We start from the raw sequence: 26,718 nt of genomic DNA, 5'->3' as shown, positions 1-26,718 counted from the left end.
CAGCAAAACCTCAACTCTGGACAGGAGAGCAGAGTTCAAGCTGCTCAAGGAATTAGTCGGTAAGGTTCCCTGGGGAAATGCTTTTGAAGGTGCTGAGGTCTATCAGTGCTGGTCACTTTTTAAGCTCCACCTCCGAAGGGCACAGGAGCAGGCAATCCCCAACTATCAGAAGTCAAACAGGCGAGGCAGAAGGCCAGCTTGGCTGAGCAAGGATCTTCCTCTGGAGCTAAGGCAAAAAAAAAAAAAAACACATTGTGTGTGGTCAGTGGGAGCAAGGTTAGGTGATGTAGGAGAAACACTGAGCTGCTGCTCACTGTAGGAAGAAAATTCATGCAGCCAAAGCTCAACTGGAGTTGAAGCTGGGCAGTATTGTGGGGGACAACAAAAAGGGTTTTAAAATACAACAATAGCAAAAGGTAGTGCAGAAATAACGTCAGCCTCTTACCTGATGAGGATGGTCCCTCACAAACAGGGAGAGACACAAGGCAGAGGTGTTTAACACCTTCTTTGCTTTGGTCTTCAACACTGATGATGGGCTAAGGGGGTCCGAGTGCCCTGAGTTGGAGGACCATGACTGTGAGAATGATCAACTCTCAGTTGACCCTGACACTGTGTGGGATCTGCTGCTCCAGATGGATCCCTCTACGTTTGATGGGATTCATCCAATAGTACTCAAGTTGCTGGGTGATGATCATGAGGCCTCTCAGTGCCCTTGGGAATCTAGAGAGGTCCCAGCTGACAGGAAGCTGGTGAACATTTTCTGGATTTCCAAGGGGAAGGAGGATGATCCCAGAAACTACAGGCCTGCCTACACTCTCACTGCAGCATCTAGTAAAATTATAAAGATTATTCTGGGAGGGATTGAAAAGCACCTGAAAGACAACACAGTCATTGCTCACAGCCAGCACGGCCTCATGAGAGGAAAGTCCCACTTATCCAACCTGGTTTCCTTCTATGACAAGGTGACCCACCTGTTGGATCAAGGGAAGCCCATAGATGTGATCTCTTTGGATTTCAGTAAAGCTTTGGATCCTGTCTCTCCCCAGATCCTCCTGGACAAACTGTCCAGCCCAGAGCTGGATAAACACATCCTGTGCTGGGTGAGCAATTGGCTCATGGGTCGGGCACAGAGGGTGGCAGTGACTGGGGTGACATCAGGCTGGGTGACCTGTCACTACTGGGGTTCCCCAGGGCTCCATCTTGGGCCCTGTGCTCTCCAACATCCTCATCAGTGACTTGGATGCAGCACTGGAAGGGATACAGAGCAGTTTGCAGATGACCCAAAACTGGGAGGGCCTGAGGGAACAGCTGGAGCTGTGTCAGGGCAGGGTCAGGTTGGATCTCAGGGAAAGGTTCTTCCCCCAGAGGGTGGTTGGCACTGAACAGGCTCCCCAAGGCAGTGGGCATGGCCCCAAGGCTGCCAGAGCTCCAGGAGGGTTTGGACAACGCTCTGAGGGACAGGGTAGGAAATTAGATGATCTTAAAAGGTCCCTTTCAACCTAAGACATTCTATGATTGTTGGGCTGTCCTGTGCAGGGCCAGGAGTTGGATTTGATGATCCTTGTTGTTCCCTTCCAACTCAGGATATTCTAATTCTCTGAACTACAGATTAGTCTTTTAAAACAACATCATTACAGCAGAATCTGCACAAATAAGCCTTTTCCCCACCCCTAGAGCAGGTGAACAAAAGTAATTTAAAAAGCTCTGAGTTCATGCCAGCTTTATGTTTACCTGGAGTGACAAAACCAGCTGGTACAGATCTGAACCTGTCCAAGGCTAGTTTTGAAACACGTCTGGGAGAAAGCCAGCCAGTACTAGCACCTGGATGTGGCTGCAGTGCTGGCAGATAAGAACTAGGAGCCCACAGCGAGTCCAACAGCTCAACTGTGCTGGAATCACACCTTTCTCTGTGGGCATGTCACCTGTCACTGCGGGGTTTTCTCCCCTTCTTTGTTTTTTTTGGTTACTTCATATAATGTATTACTCACCTTCTCCTCCCAGAAACTGCAGTGGTCTGAAGCACAAACAGTAAAGAAACCTCAGGAGGAAACTTCAGACAAAACACCTGAAATACAATGAATTTGAAAAGAAAAAAAAATCCCTAAGAAATTTGGGGGAACATAAAAACGATGGTCTTTGACATTATAGAAAATGCACTGTTTAATGAATTAGCACAGGGAAACAACAGGAAATATAGCAACACAGGTTAAAATACTTTTTAGTTGTTTATTATAAAACAAAGATTTACATGTGAAGGCACTTTGAAACCGTTAACAAAAATTCCGTGTAAGCTATTGTTTTAGCTGTTCAACAAGACAAAAATATTTTTTGTATCACCTAAAAAGGTGAAAAATTCTGAACTGCAGAAACGCTACACTTAACAACAACTAATAAGGATTTTGGCACCATTAGTTTTCTGGTTTCAGAGAAGGCAGTGACAGTGTGGGGACCAGGCACATGAGGAGATCTGCACGTCATGTCAAATCTAAACTGAATCAACTAAACTCTCCTCATACAATACTGTGAAAAGACTGACCCTGTTATGTCTGACCATACATTTCCCACCCAAAAAGGCTAGAATCCTCCACTTTTTATCTCAAAATCTGAAGACAAACATTAAAATTTGAATAAAGTTAAAGGAACTGAACAGAAGAATCTCCATGAAAGTTACTCCACTGCATGGCCATTTCCTCACACTGCAGCTCTCCATGGCCAAGCACCAAGCACCTTTTTTTTTGAAACTAAAAAAAAAAAAAAACCCAAAACCCAAAATTCAAGTAGTTCAGAATTCAAAACCAAGTTTGTAAACTTTCTACTCCTTGCTGAGTAGTGTCCCTGCACGCACACGCTTCATAATCAATTTCTGCTCTATCATTCCTGGCCAGATTCATTGGCTGAGACTGCCCAAAATCATTACACTTCTCTTCCTAACACTTCCACCCAGCCAATGATGTGAACAGAGCTCCTCAAACAAGTCCTATGTAATTGTAATCGTTCCTTTTTTTTTCTTTTATTCAGTTCAGTTACACAGAAACTGAAAATTACAGTGCTGAGAAGTTTCTCTATGGCTCTAATCTTGCCCCAGCTGCTGATTTTCAACTGTAACCAGCTTGTACTTCTTCAGGGTGAGCTGCCATCCATATGAAAAGCTTCTAGGGCAGGCTGCCAATGTGGTAGCACCCACTGGCTCCAGAGAAAGGGAATTCACTGAGCCGTATCTCAGTGCTTTACCAGAGTCCAATTTAGGCCACTGCTATTTGCATTTTTTGATTACTGCCCTCGTTACTGCAAAGCTGTCAGATCCATGTCACAACCTACACTTTAACTGAAGTTCTGACAGTTCAAAACTGCTCAGTTCTTCCTGAGGCTAAATGATCCACTTTTTCTCCCTCCAGTTACTCCACAGTAAAATAATGCATAAAATTCCACATTCTTTTAAAATAAGGCACTTTGAAAATTTTTTTCTCCAAATACAAAAAGCTTGAGGAAACTTTTAACTGAGTTCACTCATTTCTTTACCAATCTGATTCCAAAAATAAAACCAATGTTACTAGAAGCTGAGTTACACTCAGAACTTATGATGCTCCCCGTTAGGCCTGAGAACATCCAATATGGCTTTCTACAAAACACTCTTGCTAAAACAGCTCAAAGTTCTAGCACAGCGTGGCCTTTGGGAATGAAGGTCACTGGCACTTCCTACTTAACCCTTGCTTTTTGCATCCTGCGGAAGTCAGGTAAAAGTTCAGCGTTAAAGCAATTTGGCAGTTGTCTGTACACAAAACCAGGAAACAAACAGCACAACAGCTGTATCCAGCTCCATAGTTTTCAGATCCCACAGGAAACAGGCAGTTTTAATGATTTGCTCTTTCACTGACGACATCCTGGAGACGTTTTAGGAGAACATCATCATTTTCCTGGCAGAGTCGCTTCGTGGGGGATTCAGTGTCACTATCAATTGTTATTGCTCGCTTCTTGCTCCTGTGTTCACCTTGTTTTATCATATTGTTGATGTCCTTCAAACTCTGTGACCGAGATTAAAAAAAAAATCATGAGTTACTCTGTCCCCATTTCAAACTTGCTCTGGTTTTCATGTATCTGAAAAGTAAAGGCTATTCTGAACCTCTGAGTGATGGATTCTACAGACATAATTCTGCCCTTCGGTGCAAACTGAGAGACTGGATGCATTATAGCACATTAGAACTGCACTATACCACATCCTAATTAGGAGACTAATCAACCCACTCTCAAACTGTCATGGTTTTGCCCAGCTGGCCAGCCCCTGGGGCTGAGAATGGTTTTGTCCAGGTGGATTTCCGGACAAAAAGCCAATCAAAAGTTCCAGTAACGCCTTTGCTAATTACATATTTAAGAAAACGGAAGAGAAGGTTGGTTGCGCAGTTTGAAATTAGCAGCCATGTAGGGGCGGCGGCAGGCCCTAAGGAGGGCCAAGGCCCCTCCTCCCCTGGCCTGGGCTGGCGTCAGGTGTGGCACTGAAGCCTCCCTTCTCTCTTGTAAGAGAGTGAAGAAAAAAAAACTTTAGAAGACTGACTGCTTGGATGAAGAACTGCTACAGAAGAATTCCGGCAAAGAGATGAGGGACTTCCAAAGTCAAAGCTGGCAGCCGCAGGAGAGAGAAGAAAAGTTCGAAGGAGGGGGGCTGCTTCTGCCCCTTTTCGCTCTCTCCCTTCAGCAGGGAAAAGACTGAAAAATAATCCCTGCCGCCTGTAGAAGTTTGTTGGAGTGAGGAGACCTTCATGCGGCTCACAGAGGAGCTTGTGGATGTACCAGGGAGTTGAGACTTCATGAGAGGACTGAGATAAGCCAGAGTCCTGTTGAAGATTTATGACCCTGAGAGCTTATGCTGGAGTGAAAACGGCTCGGGTAAGCTTGGCATCTCAGTGAGAGATCCATGCTGTTGGTGCTGGAGATTGTGACCCTGAGAGAACATACGCTGGAGCAGAAAACGGCTCAGGTAGGGATGTTGGGATCTGTGTGTGGGATCCATGCTAGACCCATGTCGGAAAGGTCTAGCAAGGACTGTTCTCCTGTGGGGAGGGACCTCCATAGGAAACAGGGGTGGACTCATAAGCCATTATCCCCTGTAACCCTGTGGTGAAGATCCATGGTAGGCAAGTGTCCCCTTGCAAGCCCATGGAAGAGAAAACCTTCAAGGCCTGGGTAACCCCCAGCCTCCGGTCTTAGCCCAGGAGGGGAGTAGGCCCAGCCCTGGAGGCTGACACAGAGCAAGAGAGAAAAGAGAAACAGTTCCAGCTGCAATGAATCGGAGTTGTCGTCCTAGAGATAATAGAAGATTACTGAAGAGACCTGGAGCTCCGAGAATGGACAAAAAGACTGCTTCTCCTCCTTGGACTGATATAAAGGGGGGAGAAGTATTTCTGTAAATACATAGTACCTTTACTTAAGTAAAATTGTTGTAGATATAGCTCTTTAGTTTTAACTTATTAGTAATAAATGTTAATATTATTGTCCCAAATCCAGTCTCTTTTGTCTGCATAAACCTTCTCTCAACTAATAGTAACTGTGTGTGGGGTGTGAAAGCAAACTGACCCAGAGCAAAACCACGACACAAACTGACCCCTTTCAACCTGTTTTCGCTGTGTACCTTGGAAGGGCTCCCACTAAACTTGTAGAGCAGAGCAGTTCGAGGTGTCAGGCAGGCGCCGTTCTTGTGGGGCGACACGTACACGGAGTGCTGCTGGGAGATGCGCCGGGGAGACAGCGGCTGCTGCCTGATGCTGGGGAACGGCGACAAGGGAGGGGCTTCCATCTGCAAGGGAGGACACATCTGTGGGGGAGCTGAACCACGAGATGTTTAAGAGCAGCAATTGCACAGAAGGAAAGATTAGTACGCCTCCAGGTCTTCTTTAGAAGATTTTATCTTGTGAGAGGTAAACAACAGATCAAATAGCGATCCAATAACAGAATTAATTTTCTAGATGTGTTACAGAGATGGTCCACAAGCATTTGAGAAAATGGGTGTTGCATTGAGGTAAAAAAGCTGAAACCAGGCTTACAAACTGAACAGCATCTGCATCTGTTCTCTCGAGGGGCTGTTAAAGCAAGTTTTCATACCATTACCTACAACTTTCTGACTTCACCCACACCAGGTGAGTGACAGGACAAAATTACTGACATATGTTCAAGTGTCAGGAAAAACATTCCAAAATACTTTACTTACGACATGGTCCTGGTTTGTGACATCGTACTTCAGTGCAAATGACTTTACTCTTCCTACATAGACTGCATTGTAAAATTTAATAAGATCTCCTCTCTCCTCTGTTTCTGACTCACTGGAGTTCTCTGCTGCGGATCGTCCCAAGGAACCGGCAGCTTCCACAGCTGAGTCTAACAACGAGAGAGAGCTTCAGATGTCAAAAACTGGGCGCTTCAGAGTCCAACTTACCATGTCCAAAATCATGGCAAGAACCTGTCCATAAGTTGGCTAGTTAATGAGAGGAATCAAAGAAACGTGCCTGAGGAAGGAGCAGGGGCTGCTGCAGATGCTTATGAACACTGGGAGAAGCTACCAATCACTGTGAGCTGGCTAGTGGGTTATGGCCACCAACACCAGCCTTTGTTCCAAACTTGGAAATAGCTGTAGCAAGAAACTGTAGCACAACTGACCCCTTCTCTCATGCTTATTTTGGGGAGTGGTACAAAGCCATTAGATGCTCTTAAAACTGTGTTTTAAGCAGTCTGACATCTCTCAGCTTTTGGCTTCCGTGAAAGTTTCTACTGATCAGCTCAACTCACATCTGCTGCAAGGAAACTATGGCACCATTTGTTCAGGTTTGTTATGTTCAGTGGGAAAAGCTGCAGCCACGCAGCAAGTGTATTTCTGTTAATGTTCCTTCTCCCCTGATTAAGCTGAAGTGCTACTGAATACAACCTTCTATGTCTCCTCCTCCATCCTGCTTACTACCAAGTAAAACAGGGCAGCACAGAATAAAGTCTCTGGCCATCACAGCACGGAGACAAACATCAAAAGCTCCAGCTGACACCTGTAACTCCATCTGTCTGCCTTCTGTCACAACACAGGCACATATTCCTGTGAGCTGGTGTCGAAAGAACGGGGGTTACTAAACAAAGGAGACACAAGTCTATAAACTGAAGAAAACATCTGGCAGGAAAAGCCACTGAAGAACTTTGTAACCAAGTACATTTGTCTGACAAAACACTGGAGCCCAGTGTCACTTCAGATACTCCAAGACATCCAAGAAGCATGGATTTGTTAGACAGGATGCTGAACTACAGGAGATCAGCACTTTCCTGAACCCTGGTGGAATCCTCAACAGGCCTTTAAAAAATGGCTTTAATACTCCTTCAGGCAGTTGAATCCCAGCCACAGTGGGAATATACCACAAAGAACAAACTCCTGAACTCCACGTGTGTCCTGGCTGCAGACCTGCTCTGCTCATGGGTTCATACATGGGCTCAAGATCTCTCACTCTCCTGACGTCACTCAAAATGGGCACAGCACAGTTCTCATGCTTTTCTCAAATACTGCTCTTACCCTTTTCTCTTCTAGCCTAGAGCAAAGAAAATTTCATCTATTTAAAAGAAACCTGAACATAAGAAAATGGTGGTCTTAGAGAGTCAGCATTTTTATTTTCTGAAACAAGTTCTCCCTACTTAAATCTTCAGAACAGGTGATATTAAGAAAAAAAAAATCATAATATTCCAGGTACATCTTCATCTTTCCTTCTTAACCAGTGTTGCTATCCAAGAACTATAATATTATTGACAAACTAAGAAGATACTTCAACCCTGAGCAACCAAATTTATGGAAACCAAACATTCTTTCCAACTACAAAGCATAATTTCCACTTCTATCACACAGTAGAGCTACTGACAAGGTTTCTTTTTCAACAGTACATTTGTTCTTCTTTATCATATTTAAAACTGTAAAATTTGCTCCAGTTCTTATCACTTGACAGTTCAGTTCTTTAAAAGCCCACAAGTACATTACGGAAAAGAGCAGATTCCTTTGCTGTACCCACCTTCTGCCATCTCCATATCTGGGTCTGCATTTTTGCCTGAGACATCAGCAGAAATATTTCTCAACAAGACACTCCTATAAACCTACAAGACACCAGGGAAAAACACTCATGTCAAGGAAAACGAGGAAGTTGAGAGACCAGAAGAAATCCATTTGAATAGGAATGAATATTACAGTGCACAGGATTTATGAGCACAAACACTTGAAAAGCCACCTCTGAGATGTGCAGAAAGGAAAGGCAATGCTATTGACTCACATGGCTGTTTGCTTGTGGCTGATTCCTGTAACTTTTCATTATGTCCTGAAAAGTTCTTTCCTCTTTGGTTACCTGGAAAAGAAAAGGGTATTGAAGACCAAGTGTAAGCATGAAGGCTGGGCTGCTCAGGTCCAGCATGCAGCTTTTTGGTGTATTACTATCAGTACATAATCTTAAAATTTAGTCCTGGTCATGAGAATAAGAAAACACCAAGGATTTTTCTTGTTCAGGAATTTCTTGTTTCTTAGCCACGGAAGTCTTTTATTGCTTATGATGTTTAGGCATTTTTCCTTTTCAACTTTTCTCCCAGTGACACTTAAAATTAAAGAAGGGAAATATAAAGTCAAAAATGCGTTTTGTAAATTTGGAAACTGGACCTCTTAACTTTTCTAAACAGAAAGTGAGGAAATCTTGAACCAGGTATGTACACTCATGCGATTTCATCTTGCTTTTGTACTTCAAAATAGCTCACTTGTTAAAGCAGTTTTTCAGCCATACATTTGCAATTTCAACAGCAGGTAAGGAACAATTTTGGAGTAGGGGCCAGGAGAGAACGTATCATGGTCTCTGGCTAAGTTGTCAGGTCTCACACTGCACTGGAGACAGCACTTGAAAGCCTGTATTATGAAAAAACCCAAACAACTGGCAAATTACGTGATCAATTAGAGCACTGACTAGTCAATGGTTTTGCTTTCCTGCAGCTCTCAGTATTGATGTCAGGTGTGCCTAAGCAGTTAAGAGCACAGGTAGTCACAATTTAAATATCAGTTTCCCTGCACACATGGTGCTCCTCTTCATTTGTCTGCCTCAAGAAAAGGTAATTCAGCCTCAGTGGAAGGAGCCTGGGCTTAGTTTCACCTCCTGAATTTCATGTCTGAATTAGACTAGGGTTAGGGTTAGGGTGGACACTGTAACCATCAGCTCGAGTCAAACCAATATTCCAGTTTCATAATCCAATTTAACAACACCTTAAATCAAAGCTGGCAAATGGAATAAGAAATGAAGAAGTACGAGTAGCAGACAACCAGCACGATTCCTCAGCCTGGATCTTCAAAAGCTAACCGGATTTTTGGGGAATAGAAACCTTCCCTACATACATTTGCTCCTGCAAACTTCTGCACCTGCCTAATCTTGTAACTGTAATGGATTTTTTTGTTCAGATTATACAGATCGTGAAGGTGACAGACAGGATAGAAAACAAACGTGGGGCAATAAGATCACACAGTGCTTTGTCTGTATCAACCAGTGCTCACTTTGAATGTGCTCAGGAAGAGAAGAAAAACCCTCTCAACACACTGGCTGGTGGGTGGGAACTTTTAAGATATGCAAAACAAGGTAAAACACATACTGGGACTTCAGGCACTTCTTGGAAGGACTTTTCCCTTCCCCCCAGTAATATGACAAGAATGAAGCAATCAAACTGTCAACTCTGAACACACCTGACATTGTCAATCAAACATAAAATTCCCTGAATTTCTTAAAAACTACACGTTACCTTTGCCATGATATAAAAGGCACAGAGGAGGAGCTGGTCCAAATGTCTGTCCTTCATGAGATCAGCACAGTGAACCAGGGTGAACTCAAAGCACGTCCATATCTTCCTGCGCAGGTCATTGGAAACGTCCAGTTTCAAGCACAGGTCACGCAAGCGCACACTGGCCAGGTGATAAACCTGCAAGGAAAACACACCCAGCAAAGAGTGAAGCCAAACAGCCTCATCCCACCCTGCAGAAATGAAATGGCTCAAAGCAGAGCTGTTCTAGAAGGGCCATGAAGATGACTAGGGGGAGGGAACACTTCTCCTGCGAGGACAGCCTGAGAGGGTTGGGGTTGTTCAGCCTGGAGAAAGACACTGGACAAGGGCCTGGAGTGACAGGGCAAGGGGCAATGGCTTCCCACTGCCAGAGGGCAGGGTTAGATGGGATACTGGGAATAAATTCCTCCCTGTGAGGGTGGGGAGGCCCTGGCACAGGTTGCCCAGAGAAGCTGTGGCTGTCCCATCCCTGGAAGTGTTGGTGTAGGGGAAGCTCTCCCTGCCCATGGCAGGGGGGTGGAATGAGATTTTAGGTCCCTTCCAATCCAAACCATTCTGGGATTCTATGACTCCAAGACTAAGTTGTCCACTCTTCAGCTGCTGAATCTCTAATGCTTACAGAAAACCTGCCTAAAAACATTATGTCTACAGCTTCTGCATCACATCCCTCACTAACTAATTTGGCTCATTCTTTATGCTGGAAAGCAGAAGGAGGTTGTTTTATTTTCACTTGCTCTACTGAACAGGACCAAGAAAGGATGGGAGGGCAAAACTATCATTGTGAATAGCATGATCAATGTAAATGGAAGGTCAAAATTTAAAGACAAATTTAAGTCAAGATTTTAGTTCTCCTTCATAACTAGGAAGAATATATTGTCTATTATTGGTCAAATACATGGCTACAGCTGAAGGTACTCCCTAGCTGAGAGTAAATGTTCCAAATTGCAATGTTCCCACCTGGCAGCTGGGTACTCAATTCTTAATCTATTCTCAGAGAGACAGACTGTCACTAGAAAAATTAAAGAACCAATAGTTCAGACACAGGATGTGGCTTACAAGTATTTCCAGAAATTACGTCCTATATTAAAATGTGCCTTAAAGACTGTTCATCTTAGAATTTTCTAGGTTGTATTTTAACACAGATACTGCCAAAGGGGAAAACCTCTAAAAATAACTTCTCTAGTAAGAAAATAACAGCAAAAATCCAATCTTGTAATATTTTTGAGATTAATTCAGGCATATATTCTTTGTAGTCACTTAGACCAAGTTACCCTGCCTTCTATAAAGACCCCTCATACACTCCACACTAGACATGAAGGTAACTAGAAGTAAGTCATCTGAAGTTTCTCTGAAGCACACCCAGTTCTTAACTTGCCCCTTAAGTCCTGCATTGTTTCAACAAGTTCCTTCTTTCTAGGAACCCTCAGCTAGTGTGTCATTCATCACTGCTTTCTGAGCTCCCAGCCCAGCAAGATCAGCACCACCAGGCAGGCCTCGAAGTGGCAAATGAGAATCTCCAGATGCTGGATCCACAGCAGTGCAGTTTTGAAAGAACAAGACACGGGAGAATCATCTCATCTCGGATATGTCTAATTTGCAAATGTGGGAAGCAGTCAGAATAGACAAGGGAACTAAAATCTGCCAACGTGTCTTTGACAGTTATTTACGGGGTCTTAATTAAGAGTAAAAGAATCTCATGAATCGGATGGGGAAAACTGGATTCTCTGCAACACTCAACACCTCTTCCCTTCTCCTTTGAGGTATTGAAGAACTGCAGGTACCAAAGGAAAGGTTCATGAAGACTGAAAGGTAATGGAAGCTGCACAAGGAGGCAGTTTCCAGCACAGCCACAAGCAGAAGCACAGCACAACTTCCAACAAGGCCACTTACCTTCCTGTAAAACAGTGCCAAGGACCCCGTCCTCTTTGGTTTGCTGGCTGCTGACACCTGCGCTTCCTGGGCTGGGTTCCCTGGGGGGTGGCAGGAGGGAGCCAGAGCCTCCACTTTACACGGCTGGCCTAAATTAACTGAAATGGGGATCAGGGTGATCCCACCCATTTCATTTGCAATACCTGCAGAGGATACACACACCCAGAGACAAACCAGTCGCTCTCCTCACGCTGCAGAGCTAAACTGCAAACCAAACTCATTTACAAACATTTCATACCAAAGGCATCTCATCCTCTGTACTAGATGCTAAAAAGACTCTATCCCTCTGACTCTTCAGAAGTTATTAAAAATTACATTTCTGATAAAGATTATGAATGTGAATGATCTTTTCTAAAACCGTCTGAAAGGACAAAGTTTACAAGTCACAATTTCTGTACTTGGTGTTCCACTCTTTTGAGGGAGGTTGGCACTCCCTTTTTTTTTATTATTCTGCAAACCTGACAGCATACAGTCCTCATTAGTGCCCTCAATAGTCAAACTCTCTTGCTGGAAATCTCCTTAAACATGAAAAATGGAGATTATTTTCTTCTTGTCTTTAACTATAGATCAAATTTTTAAATTAAAAAGGCTATAAAACTCATTGCTCATGTATCATTTTCAGGAATATTCAAGCATCATCCAACTTTAACAAAATAAAAGCCTCCCAGTATTTTCCTAATGTTAACATGTAACCCTTATCTAGGAATTCCAGAGCCTTTTATGATTATAACAGACTGAAGTTAAGATAAATTGCAGTAAATTATTAGAGCTGAGAACCAAAGCATTGCTTAATTTGTGTAAAGTATAACTGGAAGAAGCACGAACTCCACAACTTTGTTTATGATTCTGAATCCTCAGGATGTCTCCAAGGAGAAGATGTCAGTATGAACTTAAACTTTTTTTTTTTTTCTTTTTGACAGTCAGTATTCTTTAAAAGAGAAAAAGCAATACATGCTCAAAGTGCACGATTGGTCGAAGCAAGGAAAACATCTATTAGAAAACCAGGAAGAATTCGTACCGTGCAGTGGGATAGTGACCTTCTGTCCCACTTTCCCCGGCCCTGTGGTGGTTGTCATGGTCAGCACTGTCTGCCCGGGAGACACTGACACGTCTTCAGCACCAATGCTCGAGGCTGGAGCAATTGTCAGCTTAGTTCCCTTGGATAAGACCTTTTCCATCTGCATTTCTCGGGGGTTGTCATCTCCAAAGAGCCTTCTCTTAGCACTTCCAGCTGCAGGAGAACTGTAGCGCTCATGAACTGAGATTGGAGACAAGGGCTGCGTGTCTGCTATGCCAAGGACAAAAAGATAAAATCAACAAAACCTTAGGAGCAGCAGCTTCATGGGAATGCTTCTCCAGAGAAGGGGAAAGGCTGCCTTCCAACTACACCACAGCACCAGAGATCTCTTCTAGTCCAGACCTGCTCTAAGAGTTCACTGTTCCCAGGAGATGTGAACAAGATCTGGAGTCTGACTCCTTTTATTTTGCAGTCATCCCAGACAGCACAGTTTTACCATCAGGTATCACATGGAAGCCGAGTAACCAAACAAATTTGCAGAGACTGAGGAACACACAGGGTCACAGATACTCCAGTCTGCTTAGCAAGTGGTAACATTTGCAATTGCTATTCCTCTGATCACAGTTATCTCCAGGAACACTGACCATACTCCCTGGATATGCAAGTCTTCTCTATATTCTGGCTTTCAAACTCTCTCTAAACTGACCTGAGTCTGGTGCCTCCACCCTCATCCACCCTGGCTCCTCTCAGGCTTTTCTGTTGCTTTCACATGCTTCCTCCAGTAGTAAGGCCCAAGCACACAGCACTAATGTACAGGCTTCAGCTCACGGGTTTTTTGCATTTCTGCTGCAGTCTGACAGGATACCAGTGACAGCAGTTTCTCATTTCCCAGGAAGCAGAAACTTTTTGGATAATTGGCCAGGTAAGACTGATTGGAGACCATATTCCTAACTCTGCCAAGATGGTTCTCTTGGTACCAGGGGCAAATTAGCATTTCAAATCCCCACCATTCTCCAACTGGAGTTAGGAGGAGCCTCTGGTACCAGATACAAGGTCACGTCTCACACAGCCCTACCCATATATGACACCACCTCCAAGCTGCTTCCTGTTCCATCAAACAGTGGACCACACCTACAGCTACTGCTTGTACATCTCTTTCCTGAGGAGTATTTAAAAAAAAAAATCAGTACTGTCCTGTGATTTCTAAAGTCCATGGTGCACCTGCAAGAACATATGGAATAGTGTCTGGGATATGACAAAAGCAGCAATTCCTAACTAGGGGAGTATGCAAAGGAAACAGCAGTGCTGGCACTGCCTCTGTACCCTCACTGTCATGAGATAGTTCTATGTGAGACCCAGGAATCTGCAGAGAATACTGCAGGCACAGTACTGCCCTCCCTTCCTGCAAAAAACAGTTCTGTAGGAAGCAGGAATAAATGTACCTGTCATTTCATTAATTAAAAAAAAAAAAGCCACCTAAAATCCAATCAAACTCACTGATAATAAACAAAAAGCAAAAAAACCCTAAAAAAAATCTGAGCATCAATGGACAATAAGCCATTATATGACAACCCACCTGAGAGTAAGGTCACCCTGGCATCAAACCAGCAGCAAAACCTGCTCCAGTCCAGCAGGGAAGCAGCACCATCACCACTGTCTGCTGCCAGTGAGACACAGCACCAGTTTGACTGGGTGAATCCAGACCTTCCCTTGATCAAATAGGAGGCTTCACAATTCTGAATGCTTAATTCACATTCAAGATTGCTTTTTGCAACTACAAAGAAGCTGAAAACCCCTCTCCCCAGATTCACACATTCAAATCATATCAGAAACCTTGAACATACCCCGTCTTAAACTCCCACCAAGATCTGTTCGAACCTCTTTTACTCGAGGATGAATTATGGGAGATAATGGCATCATAGGCAAATGGCCAAGCCCACTTCCTCCATTGCTGGCTTCAAAATTACTGGGAAATATTACCTGAGAAATAAGAAATGTCAGTGTAAGATAACAAATGAATTTCCCTTCTTTGTGCCAATCTATTAAAAGAAGATTTTCTGCTGCAATTGTCTCATTTGAACAGTTTTCTGTATGAAAGAACAGTGAATTTCCTATTTAAAGGAAAACAGATCACGTACTTCTTCACAGGTTGGGACCTTGTTTCCTGACGCCTCGAGTGCATTCCAGAGCGCCGAGTTCCGAGTCCAGGCAAGACTCTCCAGAATTTGTTCCTCGATGCTGTTGAGGTGCTTCACCATGTCTCTGGAAAGTCCCTCCTCAGACCGAATCAGCACTTCAATGACCTGATGGCAATCACACACACCCCCCCCACGGTCACAGCGCTCATGCTGAACGTCGTCAGACTGTTCTTTATTTCACCAATCTGTCTGAAACTTCAACAGAGAGCTTCAGACTTCTCCTTGTATCTTCATCTTCCTCAGCCCTCTTCTGATCCTTGTTTTCTTAACCCCCTTTCCCAAAGGCAACCCAGGAGTCAGAACTGGACAGCAGATGTGCCATCAGTGCAGACCAACCCACTCCAGGGGTCTTTAGGCCCTCTCTTCCCATTGCTAAGCATGCACAGACCGAAACACTGAGCACACCCAGAGCTCACCCTGCACATGCAGCAGACCTGGGGAGATGGGAGCAGGCACAGCCGCTCAGCAGGGCACGTGGCAATCCCAGCATTCCTGTCCTTCAAACCAGCAGCACTTTACACCAGGGCCTGAAAACCACTGCTCTGAAGTTTTAAGAAATGCTCAGAACCCTTAACGTGGACAAGTGGGTGGTGAACAGAGTTGACCATCCCCTGCAGTATCATATTCCACTCCCACAAAACACAGAATCCACTTTATTTATTTTATTCTTGTCAGGAGAGCATTCAGATTGTTTTTCTAAAGCTCCAGAGACAGAAATGCCATAAGACTTCCCTGGAGGACTTACTGATATTTTTAGTTATTCCTGCTACAGAAACTAAGCATCTGGAGAACAAAGTTACAGATGTCACAAGTCTCTGTGGTGTGAAGCCTTTCTGATGGCAATTTTTTTTAAGTAAGAGTGCTGTGAGAATACACACTGAATAGCAGAGAATATTCAAATCAAACATAAATCTGTTCCACAAAGCTGGGTCTGCATCAGCGCATTTCATTGTGAAAGAGGCTACCAAAAACCACAGCAATACTGACAGATTTGTTTCAGCTTCAGTACTGCCCTACCCTGAGGAGTAAAGGAAAAAGGGAGAACAGAAAATAAATGAGTTTTTCCAAAGGGTTTCATTTTGCTGTCATCTAAACAGAACTACTTGATTGATTCATGGTCAGCTGCGAGGTGTCCAGCAAAAGCTAGAAGCATATGGATAGGTGACAACAGGACTGAAGTAATCAAAAACCAAATGACACTGGAGGTGGGGTGAATGTGTTTAAAAAAATGACCAGAAACAGAGTACCAACAAAATATATGCTTGAATGGTTTAGTCTACTAAATGTGTATAGAGATGAAGAACTAAAAGTTGATTGACAGCATGTTACAGCTCAGTACCACTTACAAAATGGATTTTTTTGCTTTATATTTCAGCTTCAGCTCTGGCATTCCATATTCCAGGTAATATTATTTCAGGACAGCCAGGGTCTAGAACCGGCACAGTGCACAGTAACATCAGTACTTCTCTTCCCTGATCTTCTACACCTCTCAATCCAGTAACATGCCATTTTTAACACTGATACTGTCCTAAGCCAGAGGTTATTTACCTTATAGAAATAGAAGGGCCTGAGGTCAAGCACTTCGATGATCCAGGGGAAGGTGCGAGGGGAGCTGTAGGCGAAGAGCACGATCTCCAGGCAGCACGCCATGAGGGAGCGGTGGAACAGGTCCTGCTCCAGGAGAGCCTGAGCACACACACAGCATGGCAAGGACTCGGTTGGGGAAATGGAAGTTGGAATTTTGTTGAAGAACCTGCTTTTTTCCACTGTTTCACAACCTCCTCTTTTTCACAGGGGAATTAGGAAGACCAGATGTAGAGTAGCAGCACAAACTCCGTCACATTTTGCATACTATGGACAAATCAACTGCCTCCTTACTGTGCACCACAAAGCAGAGCAAATGCAGTGCTGCCTATCGTGAAGTATTAATATTGTCCATTGGATCAAGAAGAGAATAAAAGTCAACTGTCCATAAAGCTGTGATTCTAGAAGGCACCACAAATTCAGATGGCTAGTAGAAAACAACACATTTAGGCACCTCCCATGTATTTCCCCTTTTAAATATTAACAGTATACACAGAGTGCTTTACAGTGCTCTGTTCTGAAACTGCCTGAAGACAAACTCTGAGAAACTGTTACAAAAAGTGGTCTACTCTTTCGACAGTTCTTTACTTACAGTCAGATCCTTCCCATGCAGTCTCCGTGTTTCTTGCACCATTATAGTTTCCAAGATTTTATAGTACAAGATCTCTGCCAGTTTTAATCTGTTCACAGCAAAATCTGAAATTTAAAACCAACAGAGATGATGAAGTCCAATGCCACTGGCACGAACAGTCTTAAGACTAAGCTGAGCAACCTGTCCTGATCCAGGTTTAGTATTTTGAAACATCCCATGCCTTTCACTCCATACCTATATGAGAGCCTGGCTGCTCATCTGTTGACTGAGTGTAGCTGCAACAGAAGGTCTCACCAATCTCCTTCACTCTGCTGGTGATGCTTTCCATGGGGCTGCGGGCACAGGACCTGAAGCAGAAGGCAAAGAGAAAGTCTTGTTTATACAAACCAATACCCAGTTAAAAAAACCCACAAACTCAAGAACAACAACAAAAAACCATACCACTAAATTAAAAGGGAAGCCAATTACACTGAACATTCCTCCTCTGCAATAACCTGGATTATCCAGACAGAGGAAAACATAAACCACACAAATATTGTGCCCTTTTTTCCTTTCCTAACAAGGTCAGGGAGGCTATGTGGATTTTGGAACAAATGCAGGAGAAAGCAAGAGCTACAGCAGCACACTCAGGAGAAAAAGGCATCTGCTGAGAGCAAGGCAGTAGTGAAGATGCTGCAAAAGGCAAGAGCCAACCAAATGCATCCACGAGACCACACAAGCCAGGCTCAGTGTGAGCAAGTACAGAAAAGCTTAGAGTGAAGAGCCAGCAACTCCAGTCAGTCACGGTCATAAAAATGGGCCAGACAATCTCCAGTTGGAGATGCTCTCTCTGAACGCTTCCAACTCTTCCAGCAACTGCTTTACAGGACAGTGGTTTGTCACTGATGTCAAATTAAGAGACTAAACTGTTCTGAAAAGCTAGAACTGAAATCAACTAAGGTTTCTTTGAACAAAGCCTTCTAATTAACTGCAAAGTCACCTCTGTGGAATTTAATTTGAAAAAGAAAATACTAAAAAGCACAGAATATTACACAGTCCAAACAAAAGATCCTCCCATTTTTCCCAATCACACAGTACATACATATATATCCTAGTGCTTGCTGAACTCATGTCCAATATGAGCAAAGTACTCACCACAACTCTTGTAAGAGGTTTACTCAATTATTTTCTCATTTTAATATTTACCTCTTTCCTGACAGACCAGTTTATTACTTGGAACAAACACATTTTTCCTTACAGATTGAAGACATTTTAATGTCTTAATTGTGTAATATAAATAATATCAGTCCTTAAAAAACAATCAAAGAAACATTCGAAACAAAAGCATCCTGCTGAGCAGTTGTAAACTTCAAAGAACAAGTGCTAGGAAAACATTCAAAATGTACGTAACTCCAAAGATGAGAACTGCAAGAAATGTTTTCCACCTATTTATGATGGTTATTTTACAAAACATTACTTTCACACTTCAAATATTAAGTGCTAATAATAAACATCCATTCTGGTTAATAAAAACACATCTGGAGACGTTACACCATAATACAGCAAGGCCCAGGGAACAGCCACCAGAACAACCAACGTGGAAAACACAGCTGCTGCTACACCAGAGAGCAGCACTGACAGTAATCAGGGTCACTGCAAGGCTTACACACGTGCTACAGAGAGAGATTAAGACATCCTGAAGCAGTAGGAAGGAGAAATGGGAGGTCTGTAGGTTACTTTTAGTTTTATCTTCCCAACTCGAAGGCCAGCACTACAGCTTGTTGGTTCTAACGTTTCTGCCCTCCTCCAAAACCTCTGACAACACAGTTACCACATCTTTTAATAGAGCCACACTTGTTTAAAATGCATACCAATAAACAAAAAAGGCATCTGGCTTTCAAAGAAACAGATAAATTAACACCACCAAAAGCTGAGGCTCCATTAATACCATGGTGGTGACAAGTCAGATGGGGGAGTGTGTGTCGAGGCATCCTTCTCCAGACGAGATCACATAGGAAACAGATCTTTCAACAAGAAATACTACAGAAACACGGACCTAAACACTCTGCACCAAACAAAAAACAGCAGGGAGGTCAGCTCCTGTGGGAATGAGAGCAGCTGAAGTGGACACACTCACTCAAAAATAGCTGTAAGTTGTTCACTGGGTGCATTTTTCAAGCCAGCCACCATGTTCTGCAGCCGGCTCACGCTCTGGGTGGCTGAAGCCACAGGAGTGATGACAGCTTCCTTTTCCCGCAGGTATCGCCGGCCAGTCAGGGGAGTTGAAGGTGCAAACGATCTTTTCTGTCAGACAGAGGAAGATAACAAGCAAAATCAGCCAAGAAAACAGTTTCAATAACCTTTCAAAAGAGCATCGCCTGCAAAATCCCTCCAAAAACAATAAAACTACACCACCAGTACACTACATGAAGGCTTCATCAAACCTCTGAGCTCAGAACCGACTGAAAATGAGCCAAAGTTTTCCCAGGATTCCATAAATACAAAATATAACAAATCTTCATGCAGATGAAAATTAACTCAAAGGGTTTTAAAAAATAAAATACAGTAAATCAAGACCTAAAATCTTAAAGCCTGCAATTTTTAAAGATAATCTGAACACTGAAAAATACAGGGTAAGGAAGAGGAAGCACATGCTTCCATTCCTGCATGGACTGCATGTACCTATTTGTATCCTACTCTCTGGAAGTGACACAGTTTTTGGATTTATTATCAGAGCAGACAACATTCTGAAGATACATGGTAAATCATGAGAAATTGCAGTCATCATGCACAAATAGCAATATTGTTATATTTACAGAAACTGAAGCTCAGAATTGCTAAAACCCATTCCAAATTCCTGTCTTTAATTTGCCTGAATATGAAATACACTTACATTTGGCAGAAAAGGCTAAGCCATAGGATTCATTTATACCAGCACTAGCATCTCGGAATAAGAATTCTTATTTTTTAATAGACCTGTAAATCAAACAGCATATGGTTCCTTCAGACAGCCAGCACTATTTTTCTCATTATCCAAAAGTAATCAAGCATTTTCCTGCATGACAACTTCATTAAATACATCACACATTTTTAAACACAGTGAAACATTTACTATGTTAATAGGCTACTTTTTCGTAATGAAGAGACAGAGTTTGGTGAGGTTTATGCTGGGAACGTTATTTTCTGCAGAAGAGTAAAAAAGTTGACTTTTCCTATCCTAAAAAAGGAAACACTGGGAAAACAAAGAAATGAACCCAGTGTCAAGGTTTCTTGGCATGATTATGGAGCTTGAACAAAACTGTAAGACCTATATATTTAGGTATTAACTAAGTACAGGTTCTTCTTGGACAAAACCAGACTAAACACATCAAAGTGCTCTCATCCAGTTTAAGGAATAGTTATTCAATAAATTTCACAAGGAAGAAGACATCACCATTTCTCCTTAGCAAGACAGTACTGAAGCCTGCAAATGGCATTCACCATCATCCTCTCGGGAAGAAGTTCAAGAAATTCCAAGTCCCCTCAATAATTCAAAGAGTGTGTAAGGATGGGAAAACTCTGAGTCCTTCAAGTGAGACTGACATGCTCAATGAATCACCTTTTCAAAATGCTGCTGCAGATGACACTCTGTAGGAGCTCGGGCTGTTGTCTTCTCTACTAGCACATCTGCAAGAAATTTTGGGGTGCCAATTTCTTCTTCAGCATCAGCTCCCAGGAAAACTCTCTCATCAAAATCACCCACGGTCAGAACATACTCTTCATACTCTTTATTCAGTGCTTTGCTGAAAGAGAAGCCCAGGTTTGATACCTGATGTTTAACTGCTGAAGAAACAAAAAGGTGCCAATGGAGCACAAGAACAAACCCAAACCACGTGGGGTCAAAGTGTTCCACGCTCTGGACAGCAGTGCTGCTTCCACCTCCCCAGCCAACCTGCCTGTGGTCATCCCTGCCTGCCTTCACGCTGGAAACTCGCCAGCACCCCTTGCGCTCACCATTCTTCCTCCTAAGTGGCCACCAACATTTAGCTCTCAGTACAAAGAGGAAGAGAACCAACTCTGCTTCCACCCTTGTTGTGAACAAACCAGCCTGGAAGTGCTCAACTGATCAGAGGTTAAATCTGCGAACACACAGAGCACACCAGCGGGAGCTGCATCCAACCACTCCCCAGCCGTAATTTTGCTCACGGTACAGCAGAAGGGACAGTGAAGAGCTAGCCAGCTGTGACACCAAACAGATCCCTCACTTTCTTTATCCCAACTAACCCAACTGGAAAACAGGAACGTTTAATCCCACCAAGGTTGCAAAGCTTTAAATTTATACTCAAGGAGCGGAATGGAACTTCTGGATAAAAATCAGAACTGGCTCACATCAGTAAATCCTGCCTGCAGCTTTTCCACGGGCCAGGAATGCAGTCCCAGCCACACTGAAGCAGATATATTAGTGGAACATAATGTATTCATGACACAAGCAACTCTGTGTTCCCACAACCAAACAGGCTTCCATGCTTCCTTTAGGTGTCAGACTACTTGCAAAAGAACGGGGATTACTGTATGTAATACTATTAATTTTAAAGTAGAAATACTAAGAAAAGTTGCATGTTCAACGGATCACAGTTTATACATGGGTTTATATCTAAATTGAAGTGTTATCTACACTGTTAAAACAACCAAGTCTTTTCTCAAAACTCCCCCCCAAAAAAACCAACAAGTTAAAAGCTAACCCAGCAGAAACAAATTAATAGGTATTTTTGCAAAAGAACCCCCAAACCGTAAGTGATCCAGAACAAAGCAGGTGCTGTTCCTATTTTGCATTTAAATTAGCTTTCAGAAGTGAATTAAAAAAGTTTCTGAAACAACTACACTTGCCTCCCACAGAAACACTACACCTCTTTTGTGGTTTTGCAATTGTTGCTTCTTTTTCTTTTAAGTCCTTCTGCCGCATCCGTAGGTTTATACAATTAGAGACTGACAAACAAATTTAAACACCTCCCCACCTGGGCATAATATGTGTACAGAAATACACCTGAGCCCTGCAGAGTCAAGGCTTTGATTTGTATTAGATCACTCAAAGGTTAGTCACCAAAAAATCAGAGCAAGCACCAGAAAACCTGACAGCAAGGGAAGCTCTGCTTGAACCCCTGGCATGGCCACATCTCGGGACAAGGAAGCCCTTCAGCCAGAGAGCAGCTCTGGTGGTCAATAATCAAAGACCCATAAGATATGCTAAGATAAAGAAACAGGAAAACCTGAAATTTAGTATACAAAGGCCAGTGTTTTAGACATGAAACCAAGTCCCATGATTAAGAACAAAAGCTGTAACTTACCTATTTTCTGTAAAGTTGCAGAGATCCAACAGACAATCTCCTTTTAAAATCTAAGAATAAAAAGCAGAAATATCTTACACAATAAAATCAAAACTGTTCCAAGTGTGAGGAGGTGATGGTTTTAGTCCAAAAGGAAATGAGATTGAGGTGCACAACTGGACTTTTTTGGGATTTTTTTGCCTAAACCAAAGGACTACAGTGCCATTATCAAGACAAAGAGAGGAGGACAAAGCTCAACTGGATGCAAGCTCCAGATGAACTCACTCTTCAGACACAGCCTTGCAATGCAGCATCTGTTCACTGCCAGGTTAGGGACTGACCTGACAAACAACTACACAGAAACTTCCACAGAGCTTGGAAAACATTTCCAGGATCAAAACTAGACAGAACAGTTCGTACACCTACGACCTCAAACTCTTCCTTCCAAAGCATTTTGCTCAACTTCAAGACAAGCAGCAGGACCCACACTACCATAACAGACATCCCATAAAATTATTCTACATGGAGATGACATTTTTTTGCCCAAAGAAAACACCATCTTTAATAATTCAGTGTCACAATGCCAAGAAAGGAAAGCAAAGGTTCTCCGCTGACATAAAAAGTCAAAACAGAGGACACCTTACAGCACACAGCATTGAAAGGGAGAGTGAATTCTGTTCCTGCTAAAATACATAGAAAACCTGACCCAGCCTGAGTTCCTTTGCTCACTTGCACTCTTCCCTGAGGAATCCACGGCACCTAAACAGTCTTGAGACCCATCACGGGGCACGGCCCTACGCTCACAGAACTAGTGAGATGTACCTTCCTATCAAACAGCTTTGCAATGTATGGTTTAAAGTAGTGTTCCTTTATGCCTTTTGCTTCTACCAGGAGCCCATCATGCAGCTCGCACAGCGTGGCAATGATGCAGGGAGGATCTTCAGAGGCTTTGATCTCCGGAGCGTGGAATTCCACTGGTAAGCCTGAGAACGAGGAGGAAGGGGGGAGGAAGACAACCAACCTTCAACTTCTTTTCAAATGAACCACAAGAAAAAAAAAAATCACATTTGATTGTAAATAATCTTTCCCCACCGTACCTTTAAACGATGGATTTAGCAAATCTCTTCTGTTTGGACACAGAAGGGCATTGGCAAAAATCAGATCCAAGCAGCACAGAAGCAAATGATAGGAATTTACTAAATCATCTCCAATCATACGGAAATTACCTTGAAGAGACAGCACATCACGTCAAGCAACACAACAGAAGTTCACAGTATCCAAATCATGCAGCTAAACCAAGCAAGCCTACCCTTAGTGTACACAAAGAGAGTCCAGCAGAAGTTGAAGAGATCTTTGGCACTGCATGGCACCCGCCTGGCAACAAGGAAAAGTGGGGAGAAGTCACTCTTCAGTTCCAGAAAGCTGAACCTTGTTTTACAGCAGGAATTTCATTCCATTTCCCTGCTCAAAGTAACAGCTGGAGCTGTTGTCCTAATTTCACACTAAGGCGCAGAGTCTCAGCACACATCCTGATCTCAGCTTTCACTGGCCAACAGCCTCCCACCTGGCTCCACAGGGCATCCAGCACAGCATCCACAACCTCCTGACCCTGTTTCCAAGTCAGTGGCTGCCTCTGACTCTGCCACACTCTTCTGCTGGTGTCACATCTGCCACAAAACCCTCCTGCAGCCATAGATGGTGATATGACAGGACTATATATATTCCAGTGATGGTTTCTCCAAAATATTTTACTAAAGCATCAGTCATCCCTTCAGAACACACAATTATAGCTTGTACTGCAGCTCAGCTGCTGAATCCTGTTCGGGGTAGAGATTATCCAAACCCACGGAGCTGGAAGACCAGGGAAGGCATTATTCAGGACAGCCCAAAGAGAAGCCAAAGCCACGGTGATGCCACCCAACACTGCCCTGAGGGACACAAAGAAAGCACCCAATAAAGCTTCTCCCACTAAGCTCTACCCATAGTTATGGAGCTACAATGGAGCATTTTACCAGAACAATTATCCCCCCCTCACATCCAGAGAACCCCCATGAGCTGACAAAAACGCCCCGCAGAGCCACAGCTCGGCTCCCTCATCCCCAGGGTTACACTCTCACTAAAGATGTCACAGCGACAGCCACACACTCCGCAAGGAACACAGACAAGCTCCTTTAATTAAGGTAGAAGTTCCACGTGTGTGTGGATGACGACACCACCAAATCTGCCATAAAAATGAGCTCAGCAGCTGTAACTTCCTCCCATTTGGTGTCACCCCTCATCCCGCAACCACGGTAAGAACCCGGTACCGCGGGTGGCTGGGGATGTAACAGAGGGTGTATCACTGCAGCACAGAGCGGTCCTGTCCCCACACCAGCTGCCTGCCTGCCCTGTGCCAAGATGAAACACCCCTGTGCTGCTTCACTTATTGCTGCTAAACCTTTAGAGCATCGGCCTCGCTGTGCCTTGAAGCCAACCCACCTCGCGGCACCTCTGCCTGACACAGCCACTCCCACCTGTGACAGCGAGCAAAGCCCTGGGAACACGAGCTGTCCCCCCTCAGGGTTTCAGGGTCAAAGGGGCCCCATCCCTTTGGAACTTCATTTTCACAGATCTGTACTGGGTGTAACTCTTCCCAGGGAAAAGTCACATTAAATCTCAAAATCTCATACCTCTGTTTCCTGCTTCGCTGCGGCTTGCAAGTTTCTTCATATGGGTTTTGAAATATATCAAAAAATATTGGTTCAAACTTCTTGAAAATCACAGTTGACACTTCAAAATTTCTCTCCAGCCGCTCCACTCGCTCTCGGAATTCCTGTGGTAGGTTTGACATGTCCATCCACTTCTTCATTTTGCTAAAAAACTGAATTAAACTTTAAAGAAAAAAGAAAGGTCTGCTTTGAGCTTTAACTAACTGCCAAAATGCAACATATTCACTCCTTAATGGCTGATTAAATTACTACGTAGATTTACAATTTATATTGATAGACTCCCAAACTGTACATATTGTAAGCTTTTTGCCTTTTATTACTCCGGGGTTTCTCCTTGACCCTCTTTGAGACACAGGAACACTACTTTGATGCAGAGGCTGCCAGCACGGCTGTGCTGGGCAGGGGACGGGTGGAAAGGAAAAATCACACACAGCTCTGCACGTGTGGAGGGGGAGGCAGGGCAGGCAGCAAAACCACAAGCAATAGCCTGTCAAAGTTACCCGCACAAAAATCCGCTAGTGCTGGGTGTAATTCGCTGGCAAACCCCTTCCAGCAGCTCAGCCGGGAGCGGGTCTTTAAACGGAAAGAGAAACATTCCGAGCTCTGCCTTCCCCCGTCAGAGCCACGGGGGCAGGGGGGCCGTGCAGAAGGGGAATGCTGTGCTCCCAGAACATCCGGGAGCCGCCAGCACTCCCCTGGGATTTGCCCCGAGTCAGGCACGCGTGCCATCGTGATCGCTGCGGCAACGCCGAGGTGTTTGCGGCCACATCAACCCCATCGAGAAACAACCGGCGTGGGTGGAGCCGCTGGGCCGACACGGGTGGTCTCCCGAAGGCTTGAACTTGAAAATTACGTATTTGCATCTAATTTCCACCTGTAACACCCGCGGATTTGCTGCTTTCCCCGCTCTGCCTCGGGCGCTGCGCAGTTAGCCCCGGCGGTGATTAATTATCCCGGCGGTGATTAATTATCCCGGCGCTCACCTGAGGCGCGCGGAGCGCAGGATGCGGGTCAGGGACACGCCGTTGCCCTCCATGGGGCCGCTCCCTACCGTGGGCACCCGGCTCCGGCGGCAGGCCACGTACAGCGCGCAGGCCACCCAGTGCAGCGGCTCTCCCTGCGGGCACAGCGGGCACGGGCTCGGCGGGGCTCGGCGGGGCTCGCCCGGGACCCGGCCCCGCCGCCCCCGCCCCGCTCACCTCCAGGCTGTAGGTGCCCCGCAGCGCCGTGAAGTCCCGCAGCGCCTCGGCCGCGCTCGCCGCGTCCAGGTTGAGGTCCCGGCAGAGCCGCTCGACGGCGGCCCCGGGATCGGCCGGGCCGGGCCGGGCCATGGCGGGGCTGCCGCCCCAGCGCGCCAAAACCGCCGGAAGCGCCCGGCAGCTTCCGCCGAGGGGGCGGGGCCGGGGAACGCGCGGGAACCGGCGGGGAACGGACAGAGCGACACGGACACACAGACACGGAGAGACACGGACACGGACACAGAGAGACACGGACACACGGACACGGAGAGACACGGACACGGAGAGACACGGACACGGAGAGACACGGACACACGGACACGGAGAGACACGGACACAGACACGGACACGGAGAGACA

General features: G+C 44.5%; 1 protein-coding gene across 4 annotated transcripts; it reads right to left on the bottom strand.

The window, feature by feature from the left end:
• Positions 1–2,142: 2,142 nt before the first annotated feature.
• On the bottom strand, positions 2,143–26,474 carry RBL1 (RB transcriptional corepressor like 1). Of its 4 annotated transcripts, none has more exons than XM_050313618.1 (22): positions 26,321–26,474; positions 26,105–26,238; positions 25,083–25,283; positions 23,723–23,787; positions 23,511–23,639; positions 23,236–23,396; positions 22,435–22,484; positions 20,709–20,892; positions 19,248–19,414; positions 17,366–17,478; positions 17,132–17,235; positions 16,504–16,641; positions 14,896–15,060; positions 14,602–14,737; positions 12,758–13,027; positions 11,701–11,882; positions 9,772–9,948; positions 8,277–8,348; positions 8,022–8,103; positions 6,200–6,366; positions 5,624–5,788; positions 2,143–4,022 (listed from the first exon to the last, which is right to left on the bottom strand). In XM_050313618.1, exons 1-22 carry the CDS (start codon positions 26,450–26,452, stop codon positions 3,852–3,854), a joined length of 3,165 nt encoding a protein of 1,054 aa, XP_050169575.1. In that variant the 5' UTR covers positions 26,453–26,474; the 3' UTR covers positions 2,143–3,851. The 4 variants fall into 4 exon arrangements, with proteins under 4 accessions (XP_050169575.1, XP_050169577.1, XP_050169579.1 ...); XM_050313620.1 differs by having other exon boundaries at positions 11,701–11,837; XM_050313619.1 differs by having other exon boundaries at positions 2,144–4,022; positions 12,758–13,024.
• Positions 26,475–26,718: the final 244 nt, after the last annotated feature.

The sequence above is a fragment of the Myiozetetes cayanensis genome, unplaced genomic scaffold (genome assembly GCF_022539395.1).
Source record: "Myiozetetes cayanensis isolate MyiCay16 unplaced genomic scaffold, myiCay2020 scf19, whole genome shotgun sequence".
Lineage (NCBI taxonomy): Eukaryota > Metazoa > Chordata > Aves > Passeriformes > Tyrannidae > Myiozetetes > Myiozetetes cayanensis.
The sequence above is the reverse complement of the archived record's forward strand: the minus strand, read 5'-3'. Positions and strand labels throughout refer to the sequence as shown.